At 36.5% G+C, this 14091-nt stretch overlaps 1 protein-coding gene across 4 annotated transcripts; it reads left to right on the plus strand.

The window, feature by feature from the left end:
• The first annotated feature begins 899 nt into the window (after positions 1–899).
• LOC132064706 (probable DNA helicase MCM9) lies at positions 900–12642 on the plus strand. Of its 4 annotated transcripts, none has more exons than XM_059457792.1 (21): positions 900–1054; positions 1119–1221; positions 1726–1825; positions 2374–2512; positions 4200–4266; positions 5654–5828; positions 6390–6489; positions 7214–7311; positions 7412–7477; positions 7681–7773; positions 8024–8140; positions 8476–8548; positions 8791–8857; positions 8998–9079; positions 9215–9336; positions 9428–9498; positions 10408–10517; positions 10594–10641; positions 10728–10880; positions 11374–11489; positions 11839–12642. In XM_059457792.1, the coding sequence occupies exons 1-20, from the start codon at positions 936–938 to the stop codon at positions 11463–11465; spliced, it is 1995 nt and encodes a 664-aa protein (XP_059313775.1). In that variant the 5' UTR covers positions 900–935; the 3' UTR covers positions 11466–11489; positions 11839–12642. The 4 variants fall into 4 exon arrangements, with proteins under 4 accessions (XP_059313775.1, XP_059313776.1, XP_059313778.1 ...); XM_059457793.1 differs by having other exon boundaries at positions 11981–12642; XM_059457795.1 differs by having other exon boundaries at positions 12299–12642.
• The last annotated feature ends 1449 nt before the right edge of the window (positions 12643–14091 follow it).

Genomic DNA, 14091 nt, shown 5'->3' on the forward strand with positions numbered 1-14091 from the left:
CTCTAAAGCATCTATTGGTACTTTTGATATCTGGAAAAGCTGGCGATAATTTGTTGAGACCATTAATGATTTACTCCTAGAATGAACGAATAAAATACTTTATACCATCAGCAGATACAAGTTATAACCTAAATTTATTAAAAAAGAACAAGATTTTATCACCATAATTCCCTCACACCCTTTCTAGGGGGTACAATTCTTTTTCCAGAGAAGAAAAACTATTAAATAAATTCCTATTTTAATTCCAATTGCAAGGTTATAAAGTAAATGTGCAAAATGAAATCTTTTTGGCTAGTCTACCTAGTTAGCTAACCCCATCACAAAATCCTTTAGGGCAAATATATACCGTAAAAGTAATTTTTGTATTTGCTCACTTCCATTTTTACAAAAAAATTAAAAATAAAAACAACGGTGTTTTGGTTTTAAAAAAATAGTAATTTAAGGATCCATTTGGCCATAAGAATTTTTTATTTTTTTTAAAAAATATTTTCACTTTATTTGAAAATCAATCTTAAGCCATGAAAATTTCAAATACAACTTCATTTGAAAAACACCTAAAAATCTATTTTCAGTTTCAGTACATTCAAACAACCAAATATTATTTGCAAAAGTAAAAACCAAACACAATTCCAATTACAAAATTCCAAATAAAATGAAAAATATTTGATTTTCATTGTCAAACGCCTACTAAGTTCATAGAATGAATTTTTTTTTTTAAAAAAACTACCTATATTCCAAATTACTTTCCTTTTTTTTTTTGTTTTCGAAGGCGAACCAAATATATAGTTCACTTCTGTAATTAGTGCTCCTTACGTCCGACCCCAAGAAAATAAATAAATTCATCCGCAATTTTCCCGCCCAAAACTCTTCATCCTCAATTGCCGCCACACGCGCCCACGCGCCGCCGCCGACGGCGAGAAAGTAAAACCCTTCCGATGGAGGGAAACGTTCACAGCAAAGAAATGGCGGCGTATTTACTAAAGCACCATTCAGAGCAGCTTAGTTCCATCATTGTGTCTGCTGATCCTCGACTTCACTATTCCGTCTACCTCGAGTAAGCAATCCTACATTACATTACTCCTTCCCTCCAGTTTTTTCTAATTATTTTTGTTGAACAGTTTTGCAGAGATCATGGATGATAATCCAACCCTTTCTCACTTCATTTTCGCTAAACCCACTGACTATTTACCCATTTTTGATCAAGCTGCCCTCTGGGCTCAGGTATTGCTCCTTTTTTCGAGAGTCAATTTGACTGAACTTTGAAGCTATATTGGACTACATTAACTCAATATTTTAAGATTAAAATTTATACATATATTTGAAAAGTACTATAAGTATACACTATCAGTGGGCGGAGCCAGTATTTGCATTAAGGCGTTCAAAAATGTGGAGAAGTAACTACACAAGCTAAAGGGGGTCAACATCTACTATATATACATAAAAAATAACTTTAACCTTGTATATACACTGTAATTTTCCGCTATAGGTGGTTCTGGTGAACCCTTCAATCCTACCTAGCTCCGCCCCTTAGTGTATATGTTGTGTATAGGTAGGTATGTTATATGTATATTTAGTATAAAGTATACACTACCTATTTACTTTGTAAACTAGATGGCTGAATGGTATTTGGCTGTAATTTCCTCATTTTTCTTCTTCAAAATTCTGTACGGTAACGGTACATAGTTTAGTAATTGGGATAACCTGTGGTTCTTTGGCTTTGTGTAGAAAGTTATTTGGGCTGATATTAAACAACGTGAAAACGCAAGCGTTAAGGACAACATACATGTTCGTATTAATATCAGTGGCTCTCCTCTTGAATGCCCTGGTTCGTTTCTTTTTTTATCCCTTTATGTTTCTTGGCGTTATTTTTCTTGTATTTAAGCTATATGCACACATAGTTGAAAGATATACAAGTTGCATATCTTATTTTCCACTACACAATCAGTGGATAAAAAATAAACCCAGTATTGATCAGGATCTAAATTATCTATCCAACTGTACAGAACATTTACAGTATTTATGTGGTTTTGATATGGTACTAACCTTACCAATCGACCTCACTATAGACAAGTACTCGTAATAGGCTTCCAAACCACATGGTAGTGTAAAGAAATTTATACTAAACTAGTGTAGTAAAAGTTAATCCTATTGCTTATGTTCCCAATACTGGAATTTCTCCAACTTTCACAAGTAAATGTACATGCTCTGATCACCAACAGCACATATACTAGTATTCTTTTAGCTATTCCTTGCATATTTCTTTTCTACTTTCCATGTCATACACCCACTGCCCTTTCTATATAACGCTTCAGCCTATTGTAGTTTAAGTATATCCTGTGATATCAAACTTAGTCACTTTTTGTTATGTTTTAGAAACTTTTCCCAGCATTGGCCGTGTTAGGGTGAAGCATCGTGGGATTCTTCTTACTATCAAAGGGACTGTGATCAGGTCTGGAGCCGTGAAGATGATTGAAGGGGAGAGGATTTATGAGTGTCGGAGATGTAAGCACAGGTTGTTCTTGTGTGCCTCACACCTAGTCATTCTTCTAGTTTTAAATTCTTCCATTAATGAAATCATTGATTTATTTCAAATCTAACACAAACTAAAGGGGCAGCCCGGTGCACTAAGCTTCCGCTATGCGCGGGGTCTGGGGAAGGGCCGGACCACAACGATCTATTGTACGCAACCTTACCTTGCATTTATGCAAGAGGCTGTTTCCACAGCTCGAACCCGTGACCTCTTGGTCACATGGCAACAACTTTACCAGTTACGCCAAGGCTCCCCTTCATCTAACACGAACTAATCAATGTAATTTTTCCGACTTTGTATTGGCTGGAAATTAGCATGGGAGGATTCAGCTCAAAGATAGCACATTTTCCAATCTTAATTCCAATTTGCCGGAAAAATATTTTTTACTAGAATCAGATTGCTGTAGCTTGCACTTACCACAACTGTTCCTCAACCTTAATTTCCCTGGACAAATTATTTTCACTTCTTTGTCAGTCACCTCTCTCACCAACATATAACAACTAGTTGCACGTGATATTTTGATGGACATGGAGACAGAGCCAGCTGATTAAAGTGTAACACCCTAGGCGAATCCCACATTGATAATACACGGGAGGGATTAAGGAAGCAAGTCTTAGAGCTAATGACGCGTTTTAAAGCCGTGGGCACCTAGGCCCAAAGCAAACAATATCACTAGTGGACTGGGCTGTTACATTAAGGGTGCTCATCTGGTTTTTCATCAATTTTGGGTTGCCAAAGCGTGGCCTAATTGATCCTTACTTCTTCTCTGTGACACTAGAATTCAATTTACACTGGCCATCTGCAACATAACTAATAGCATGGGGTGGATTATTCCAAAATAAGGGACAACTATAGAATGAGCAATTAAAATTTTAGCAACAAAATTTCAATTTTCAATCTTTTCTTTTAGAGACATATGGAACTATAATAAGATTTGTAAGGATATGTGGGCTCTTAGCATTAAAAAGCTGAACCCAGCTTTAAATAATCCTTCTTCAGAATTCTATAATCATGTAGGATGTGTTTTGTTATCATAATAGGTAAACAGCTTTCCTTTCTAGACAGACTAAGTGGAATGTGTAAGATATTGCTTTACATAACTAAGTTTTGAAAGATGAACCCTTGTTAAGTCATGAATGCTGAATTTTGGATGGATGATTTGTACTAAGCTATTACCAGCAGAACTCATCATGTTTCTTCAATAGGCTGAGTGGTTGTGGCAACTAACTTGTATATAGTCTCGGCGCTGTTCCTTTCCATACCGTGACACGTGCCTAGCTTGAAACTAGATGAATCATGTTAAACAGTAATCAAAAGCTATGCCAACTTTGCTGCAATCCAGATTTATGAGTTATGCTAAAACAAACAGTTTGCCCAGATTTTGGCTTCTTCTTATGTTAAAAACAGATTTTTACATCAGAAATTGGGGCTTGCATCTTAATTTCTGATGTCTGAAAACAATTGCTAGAAAGTTTATTTCACTTGCGTATAACATAATGTTCTTAGACAACTCCCATAGTTCTGAGTCAACATGTCCACACATGTTTTCTGCTTTCCTTTTAACTGGCCGTATAAAAAGATTCTATGTTGTCTTGTGGAAAGATTACATGGTCAAGCATTTACCTATCTACCCTAACAGATTATCAGCTAAGAAGGAAAATTTATGTAGGTTCAAGGTTTACCCGGAGGTGGAAACAAGGAATTCAATTCCAAAACCAATTTTTTGTCCCTCACAGGTCTGTTTCTTATCCTTATTTGTTTGGACAAACACACAAACAATGCTCTGATTTTGCAAATAGAATTTGCTTATCTGCATTTAATTACTCATGGAAGAAGAGCTCTTTCTAATCTCTCTTGCTTTTGCTTTACATCAGTATTTCACAAGAGTAGGGTCTATGTGGATTCCGGCTAGATTCTTGTTTTGATTTTCTAGTTTCTTTTAGCTATGAGAAAAGTGAATATTTCTTTTGGCATGTTTCCAATTGATGCAATGAGATTGTCTTCGAACACCTTTTTTCTGGCAGCTTGTTTAACAGTGATATTTTTTATATTTTTTATTTTCCTTGTTAAGAAAATCACAAATATCAAAATTTTAAGAACATATTTGAATGTAAGCAAGCAATACTGCAAAGCATTTCAAACTAATTTCGAATGGAATAAAATTGCATTCATTCATGAATTAATACTAACAAATTATAGGCATATTGAATTCTTACGAACTAAATATGCTTAATGAATTTAGTAACTTAACATGTTGAACCATGTCAATTGATTTGATTGAGGCTTTTGTTTGATACAACATCGAGAAATATATATATATATATATATATATATATATGAATTTCGACCACATTTTATTTTAAGAAACTTGATGACTGACAACAAATTTGTCCAAGTATGAAATTTTGAAGTGTAATTTTGGGCTGTAGCAGAACTCCCAGTGGATTAGTCTAGGTGAACAAAGCTGGTCCAGCCCTTTGCCGGATCCAGTGTACAGTGGGAGCTTGGTGCACCGGGCTAGGCTTTAAACATAAAATAAATATTTGAGGGCAAAAGTTGATGAGGAGATGTTAATCAGGTTTCCTTTAAGCATTATGTAAGTGTGAGAATTAAAATAAAGTTAAAGTTAGAAACTATATAGTCCATAAATTGAGTTTATAAATAAAAGAGTTGTAAGCGAAAATTTGCAGTATATCCCAAAGTTGCAGTGGATAGAATGTTTTATATGGTGTCCTCCCATATTTGAAATTATTGGATCATTTTCACGCAATGTTAAAAAATAGAGGCAATACAAATATGATATGTTATCTTCCCTTACCTTTTTCTTTACTATAGCGTACACTTTACTTGTGCTTCGTGTTTAAAGCTCCAACAGGTACTTGACTTTTTATGTGCTTTTCGCCTCTGATATCACTGCTGGTCACAGTAAAATCCAAACTGCCTCATAAATTATATATGCAGTGTTGTTTTACTTTATTATACAATCTTGAATTTCTATTTTCTCCTCTTATTTCCTCCCATTCTCCATGTTGGTTGGCAATAACTTTCATCCGGTTTGGTTTATGATTTTGTATAACTTGCTTCTTGTAAGAAAATCAATAATCTCTTAAAGTTCTTTTGCAGAGGCCTAAATTTTGTGAAAGCACAAGTTTTCAGCTTGTAGAAGACAATAAGATCTGTCATGATTATCAGGAGATTAAAATCCAAGAAAGTACCCAGGTATTGGGTGTTGGGGCTATTCCTCGCTCCCTTCCTGTCATTCTGAAGGATGATCTTGTTGACATGGTTAAAGCTGGAGGTACTACTCTCTTAAAACTAGCTTTTTTAAAGTTTAATAATTATGTATGGGCTAACTAGCTGTCCCTTGCTAGATTTCCTGTGGAGTGTACAGAAACATCTTATGCTATGACACAGTGACACCACAAAGATTTAAGCCCCTCCATTCTAGAAAGCTTGATCTGATCTCATCTGCATGGTTCAAAAGTATCAATGTTTAGTCTCATTTAGGACATTTATCATTTTCTGTAAAACAAAATTTATTGATGTAAACCATGTCAAGCACCCTCTTTGCCACAAATTTTAGAATTGGAAGTTTTAATTAATATGAGATCATCATGGTCAAAGTTGAACTTTTTGTTTTGAATTTCGAAACTGTAATAGGTCAAGCTTTTAGTGATTGAAGTAGTTTTTTATGTCAATCTGCTTATTTGTATAAATAATTATTCTGCGTTCTACTATGTTAAATCACCTTCTACCTGTTGAGACACAATTATTTCTTTTCTTTATCTTTTTCAATGATAGGCTTGATAGATATTTTTCTTCATGTCCTTAAGTTATTGCTCTGTTTAATGTCTGTCAGATGATGTGATTGTCACTGGGATCTTAACTGCCGAATGGTCCACCGATTTAAAAGACGTTCGCTGTGACCTTGATCCAGTACTAATTGCCAACCATGTAAGGTAACAGAGGAGTGCTTCACTGAGTTCATTTGAGAATGATTTCGATACATTTCATCTGACAACAAGTCAAACCCCAACTAGTGAAAGGATTTTATCCAATTATTTGTGCAGAACCTATGAATGAGTTATTGGTATTCTATACAAACTTTTGCTGTTGTTTGAGTTTGAGATGAAGTGCACCGCTATGATTCATCCTAAAGTATTAGGTTGTTTAGTGTATCAAACCCACACGCTCAACAATGGCTAGCTCAAAGTCACTCTTTTTTCCTTTTGCCTTCAAACCTCGTCAGTTTAATTTGAGAATGAATACAGAAAGTGCCACTTAAAATGTTAGATACCGCTTGATGTCCCCTCAACTGGGCTGGTTTATGGTTGGGTTAAATAGAAGCAGATTACCTTGTTCTTTTGTTTCTTCTATTTAACATTGGTTCCAAGGAGGTATTGCCAAATAAGGATTTAAACTTAGAAGAGATATGAAACAGTAATAAAATTGTTTTTGTTAAAAAATTAACAGGTGCAGGCGTTCACTTTATCTTTCTAAGTATCCCAAACACTTACGAGAAGCAAAATATGCCTTTCAAAACTTAGGGGTGAGAGGCTTTGTTGACCTACCATCTTCTGTCTTCCCCACTGCTTGGTGGAGATAATACATTTCTCTGATTTCCTCATAAAGTAAACTGTTTTATGCCTTTCTCTTCACATATTTCCGATAATGTATCTTCAGGAGAATGAATGAGCTGAAGTCAGATATAGATATCCCAGATGATGCTGTTCTGAAATTTAAGCAGTTTTGGGCTGAATTCAAAGATACTCCTTTAAAGGGTAAAAATTCTGTCGACAGGTACTAATTTTAGATTACTTGCTAATAGTACATAGGACTCAGACCTGTTTTTCTTTCTATTCTCTCCATTCCTAAACGCAGGTAGGAATGCAATTCTACGAGGTATTTGCCCACAGGTCTTTGGGCTTTTCACTGTTAAGCTTGCAGGTATTTTCCCCTGCAAGTGTCTCCTTTTCAGTTGATGTCACATATCTAATTGTTAATTATCTTAGAAAGAATTTGTGTTACAAATTTTCTATCAGCAACTGTGCATCGTGAAAACTAGTATCCCCTTTAAGTTCAATGTGTCCAAACGATTATGGATAATTTCTTTACCGTTTGGCCAATGACCAACTTTGACTTCAATGTAGTGGCATTGACGCTTATTGGAGGTGTCCAACATGTTGATGCTTCTGGAACAAAAGTTAGAGGAGAGTCTCATTTGCTTCTCGTTGGTGATCCTGGTAATGAATTGTAATGTTAAAATGGTTCGAATAAAGACTAGAATATCTTCTTTGTATGCAAAGGTTATTTTTAGAGATTTTCAGTACTTCCAGCTCTTATTTAGCTATGTTTAGCACTACAGCTGGTATACTTGATTTCACCATGTTACACGGTTGAAATGACAATTAATGGAGCATGAAGCATGATATCCATTTGAATTTTGGGGAGTTGTGACAAATGAGAAATATGGTTGCTTGCTTATCCTGTCAGGTACTGGGAAGTCACAGTTTCTGAAGTTTGCTGCTAAATTGAGCAATAGATCTGTCATTACGACTGGGTTGGGAAGCACTAGCGCTGGATTGACTGTTACCGCAGTTAAAGACGGAGGTAGATTATTCCTTTATCTTGTTACTTGCTAATATCCGTAATATTGAAGTTTGGAGCTGTCTCTATCTCTTTGCTTTGGTCGTATTGAAGTGGGGAACTGTCTATGTCCCTGTTGGAACACACAGAGGCAGAGTCAGGATGACACTCATGCACGCCCATGCAAGGGCCCACTTGCACAGAGACCTGTGCCAGCTCTCACAACAATGTGCTTGAGTTCTTAACTACCGAATGCCTCCCCATTATGCGAACCAAACATGCACTTAATTCTTGATAATCTTTTGACCTATATGTACTGTTCTTTGATCAACATCTGTAAAGGCAAGCTATATTTTCAGGAGAGTGGATGTTAGAAGCTGGTGCACTTGTATTAGCAGATGGTGGTCTCTGTTGCATTGATGAATTTGACAGGTATAGCTGCATTTTTGAAGTCTTATGTTGATTTGTTTCAGTTTCTTTGTGTTTTGATATAACTGGTGTGGCATAGTCTGCGCTTTAGTTAGGGTTATATGAGGTTGTTGATTCAGATGATTTAATGATTATTTTCTGTTTTAAAATATAGCCAAAAATGTTATCATAGACATCTCGATATCAAAAAAAAATGTTATCATAGACATTCATTTGATGCTGACTAGTCAAGGTCTGTTTGGCAGCATGAGAGAGCATGACAGAGCAACCATCCATGAGGCAATGGAGCAGCAGACTATAAGTGTTGCAAAGGTATATCATTCTTTGAAGAACCTAAAGTTTTGTTTGGTAAAGTCAATACATGCATGATTGGCAAGGTCAGGACTTGATATTTTCTAAATTCTTTTCCTGTCAATTCTTTTGTGATCCTTGATGACATGGTTAATCTCTAGGCTGGTCTTGTGACAACTCTCAGTACAAGGACAATTGTCTTTGGTGCAACTAATCCCAAGGGGCTTTATGATCCTGAGCAGCGTATCTTGCCTTTTACTGTCCTCTTTCTTTTATTCTTTTACCTTTTATCTTCTTGCAAGCTAGAATCTCCATCAGACATCTTAAACGCTTTGCTGCCCATCTCATTTTGTTTTGTATGTTCTTAACACAAACTAGCTCTATCTGTTAATACGACACTCTCTGGGCCGCTGCTGAGCAGATTTGACATAGTCCTAGTTCTCTTAGACACTAAAAACCCAGAATGGGATGCTGTTGTTTCTTCACACATTCTTGCTGAGGTGATGAATCTAAAACAATGTGAATATACATTACCATTTTGTCATGAAGCGTAAATTAGCTGGATGAAAATTCTCGTTATGTGATTGACAGGCCGAACCCAAGAGCCACAGTAGTGAAGAGGAGGATCTAGGGACTATCTGGCCACTTCCAATGCTCAGAAGGTAAAATACTTCCTGAATCCTGACAACCATCCGCATTCTGATATATATGATATGTGCTCATCTGCAAATAATTGTTTAATTATCTACTACTGCACTTCGGAAACAGCCTCTCTACCCCACAAAGGTAGGGGTAAGGTCTGCATACATCTTACCCTTCCCGGATCCCACTTGTGGGACTACCCTGGGCATGTTGTCGTTGTTGTATCTACTACTCCACTGGTCTATTTGTGGTCTCTCTTGCCACTTTGGCTAGACTGCTTCTATATATAAAGACTCGGATAAGATAGGTTCTCTAACTATGGATATTGCCATTGTTCATGAACAGTAAGGGATAACATGTGCTTTTCCACATCAATATTGGTGAAACTGCACAAGAAGGGGTAAGTCCCTAAAAATGTATTAGTTTAGGTACCCACACCCCTCCTTTCCAACTTGGCTGATTCACTACTCCCGTAAAGTGCTTAAAACTGGAAGGTCTCCAATTGAGATGCATGTATGAGTAAACAAGAAAATTAAAGGGTAATTTTGGAGCCAAAAAGCAAGTTTAAATGCATATCCTTAGTCTTGCTAGTAGCACTGATTTTTGAGTATCTGAATTGTCACAAGACTTTCATGTCATGTGCTTTATACTGGGCTTTGGTTGCTAGTTAGATAATCAGTTCAATCATAATACTTCCTTGGGCTCCTGAACACTGTGTTTGTGCTGTATCTTGTAAGTTGCTGAAAAGCTAGACGGTGAGCACAACTTACCAAAACAGTTTAGTATAAAGGAAATCCAAAACAGTTTGTGTTATACCATTCGTTTACTGTGTTAAGTTCAACAAAAGAAAATCTTCAGCAGCAATTACTCTCCATATCACATTCTTTTGAGGAGATGGCAGTGTGATGTCTTCTGATGACATCTTGTAGGTACATCCAATTTGTGAAGAAATACTTTAGACCAGTCCTTACAAAGGAGGCAGAAAAGGTTATCTCAAGCTATTACCAACTGCAAAGAAGATCTGCGACTCAAAATGCAGGTCACTAAAAATTATTGTCACTAAAATAATATAATTGTTTCATGTCTATGCACTTAACAACTGTGAACATCTACAGCAAGAACAACCGTGCGCATGCTGGAGAGTCTGATAAGACTTGCTCAAGGTTATCATTGACTCTAGCTTTTTCCTGGCTTGGCCCTAGATCTATTTGTCACTGATTCTGAAGAAGCCACTATGGCACTATTACAGCACATGCAAGACTGATGTTTAGAAATGAGGTCACTAGATTGGATGCCATCACTGCCATCTTATGCATTGAGTCATCGATGACTACCTCAGCTATAGTGGACAGCATGGGGAACGCATTGCACTCCAACTTTGCCGAAAATCCTGATCAAGAATGTATCCTAATGGCATCTTATTATTTGTATGCGTATGAATCATGATTAAGAAACCTTTGAAATTGAGTTCATCTGACAATATTGTATGTATTCCTATGCGAGTGTATTCAGTCACTACTAGAGAAGTTGCTGAAAAATATTTCTATATTAAGGGCCTAGTAATTATTGTGCCTCTGAACCATATCCACAACATCCAAGCTACACAGAAATTGCATAAAAAGTACTTGTATGAACTTATGTAAACTTGTCTTCTTTTTGTTAATTTGCGTATTAAGTTAGCCTTGTGCCATAATCTGCCTGATGGTATTTCAGTAAATCTATTTCCAATCTGCTTGTTTATTGGTGTCATGTTGTGTTAGTCAGCAAGGAGTTTATTCTCTGTTTAATCTATAGTAGAGCTGGGTTATTAATTCAAGCTAATGTTTAAATATAGATACTTAATATTCGTTTTGCTTTTTGCATATCTTATGTTATTCTTGACAAACATATTATAGATGCCAAACAAGAAAGACTGATCCTTGAGAGGCTGAGTCTCCGAGACGAATTCCCTGAAGTAATCAGCACCGGAGGCTCAATATGCAGATGAAGTTTAACTTTATCCTAAGAACAGGTAATTAGAATGACTGCTGATTCTCTCTCTCTCCCCCTCCACCCCCACCCCCCATCCACGCCTTCCCCCCTCTCCCTCTCTCATGATGCAGCAAAAAAGAAATAAGGAATAAGAGGCTATTTATCAATTATACAAAATCATTCTTTGTTTGCCCTGACTTTTTATACTGCTTTGAATTGCTCATCCTTGTGCCAAGACCCCACTTTGTGGGATTTTACTTGGTATGTTGTTATACAAAATCATTCTCTGTACCTTCAAAAGCTCTCCTATTTCTCTGCTTTTCACACAACCCGTTGACTGCTAATGGAGCAATGTCCAATGACCTTCGTCTTGTCTTTGTTTTCTAAAGGTGGACAGTTCCTCCTTCACAATATGTGGCATCACTTATTGTAGCCCAAACGATCAAACGATTCCCCATCCACGTCTTCACCAAATTCTTACGCATAAACATTAAGTGACATAAGTATTCATCCTTTTCCGTAAGTTTTCAGTCATCAAAATCGCTTCTCATTGCTGCCAATCAAGTCGGGAAACTCACCATTCTTCCCGTCTGCTTAAGCTTTGGTGAGACATGTGCTGGTGGGAGGTAGCATGTGCCCGGTGAAATAGTCGAGGCACACACAAGTGGGCCCAGACGTTACCGTCATAGGAAAAAACACACTTTTCTTGGCGCATTGGGAATTCAAATTGATAGATATAGAATTCTAGATGTTGTGTGAGGACTCCTCAGAATCAATTCATTGCAATTTTACCGGTAGATTTGGTCCTTGTTTCTAAATATATTTGAAGTATAGTGAGTAATGCCTCAGAGTTTCACGAGATTATCGTGTTATTGGACATCTCTGATCGCTGGCAAGAGTCAAAAAGATTTGGATGTCTATTCCTTTATGTTTGCTTGGACAGTTTGGTTCGAAAGAAATAGGAGGTGCTTTGAAGATAAAAAGGAGCATATCTCCCTGGTTAGCATAGATGTGTCCATAACTTGTACTATTGAAAAAGCGGAACATTGTACTGAACTTGACTGATTTGATTGAGTTGTTAGCTTCTATGAGATTGTAATTTATAACAAGTCCCATCATTTTGTAATTTCTGCTGTATCACCTTGGTACTGCTTACTAAATGAAAATGTTGATCCTTCTATGATCGCTTATTATAGTAGGACTTCAGAATTCAAAGAAGAAAAGAATTTATTATAGCAAGGACTTCGCTCATTCCCCCTCCTCAAATATCATGGTTTTCATGAGAAGAACTTTGTTTATAGAGCAACTTGACCATACTATGGAATACGCCTCCCGGTGAACTTCCGCTTGCATCAAAACCTATTGGATATTGTCATTAACTTCTAGCAAGACATTCAATAAATGTTTTGTAATGTGAGTCTCAATGCATTATCCCTGCACCATGTCCCAAAAAACTGGCTCAACTCCATTCCTTACCTTGAAAGTCGTATACCAATTAACTTTTCCCGTCCCTTAATATTCCTCCACAAGCTAGTTATCTGCTTCATAAACATTCTTGAGGTTGCATAATTGCTGCTTCATGCAAAAGTTTATGCGTCAGTTTGTGTATAAAATCAGCTTTCCTTCCAAGCATCTTTGATTTCTCTCCCTCAAGAGGGAATGTTGTTAGACAGCATCTCTTAAGGATCTAGCCAAGAATGGGGCTCAGAAGCTATGAGCAATAATTATATGATACAACACAGTATATTGGGTTTCTTTCTAGCTCATAGGCCATTAATCATAGGGTCACCCCTAAGCTTCAACCACTTACTTTCTTTTACACAATGAACCAACATTGACAAATTTCAGGTGATTTGGATTTTCAATAAAGATATGAACTGAGCAGTCTTACCATACCATAACCATACAAATAATAAAAGCTTAAACCACCAAAAAAAAAAAAAAAAAAAAAAAAAAAGATCTATTGTATTGATACCTTATTTTTTGTGTGCACTAACGTTCACCTTTTGTAAGGAGAAGCGATAAAGATCCTCTCTGGAATCCTGACAATGTCCCAAGAAGAAGAAAAATTAAAGCTTTTTAGACAACATATTTTGTCACCTGTTGAAAGACTCCAAAGGAAACTTTATCACATTCTACATGTACCAGATATTGAAGTTATATCTGCCAATAACGAAAATATTATGATTTGTGAGAAGAACAAAAATATTCCTCCTAATGAGATTGGTCTTGGAGCTATGCTGCTCGTATCACCAACTGCTACTACAGAACGCTCAATGTTTCTATCTCCAATGGCAGAAGATAATGCCTCTTGCTAAATGAATGTTCCAGTAGAAAATTCATGATGTGTAAGTGAATTTTGAGATGCATGCATAAGGTTCAAGCTGGGATGTGAAGCCAACTCTTATTTTTTAGGTAGTGCAATGTTGGTTGAAAACAATATGAGCTATTCCAACTTTACTGGATTTCCCAAGGGCAACAGACAACAACTTGGGTGTTTTGGGACCATCTAGTTTGCCAGTTGTGCATTCATTTTTTCGAATAAGTCGATTCTATTTTTGGGGTGCATTTAATATGTCGGTTCTAATGTCTGTCACCACGTACTTACCTACAAGTATGTTAGTTTGTGTGAACTCCATGGT

Source organism: Lycium ferocissimum, chromosome 7 (genome assembly GCF_029784015.1).
Source record: "Lycium ferocissimum isolate CSIRO_LF1 chromosome 7, AGI_CSIRO_Lferr_CH_V1, whole genome shotgun sequence".
NCBI lineage: Eukaryota > Viridiplantae > Streptophyta > Magnoliopsida > Solanales > Solanaceae > Lycium > Lycium ferocissimum.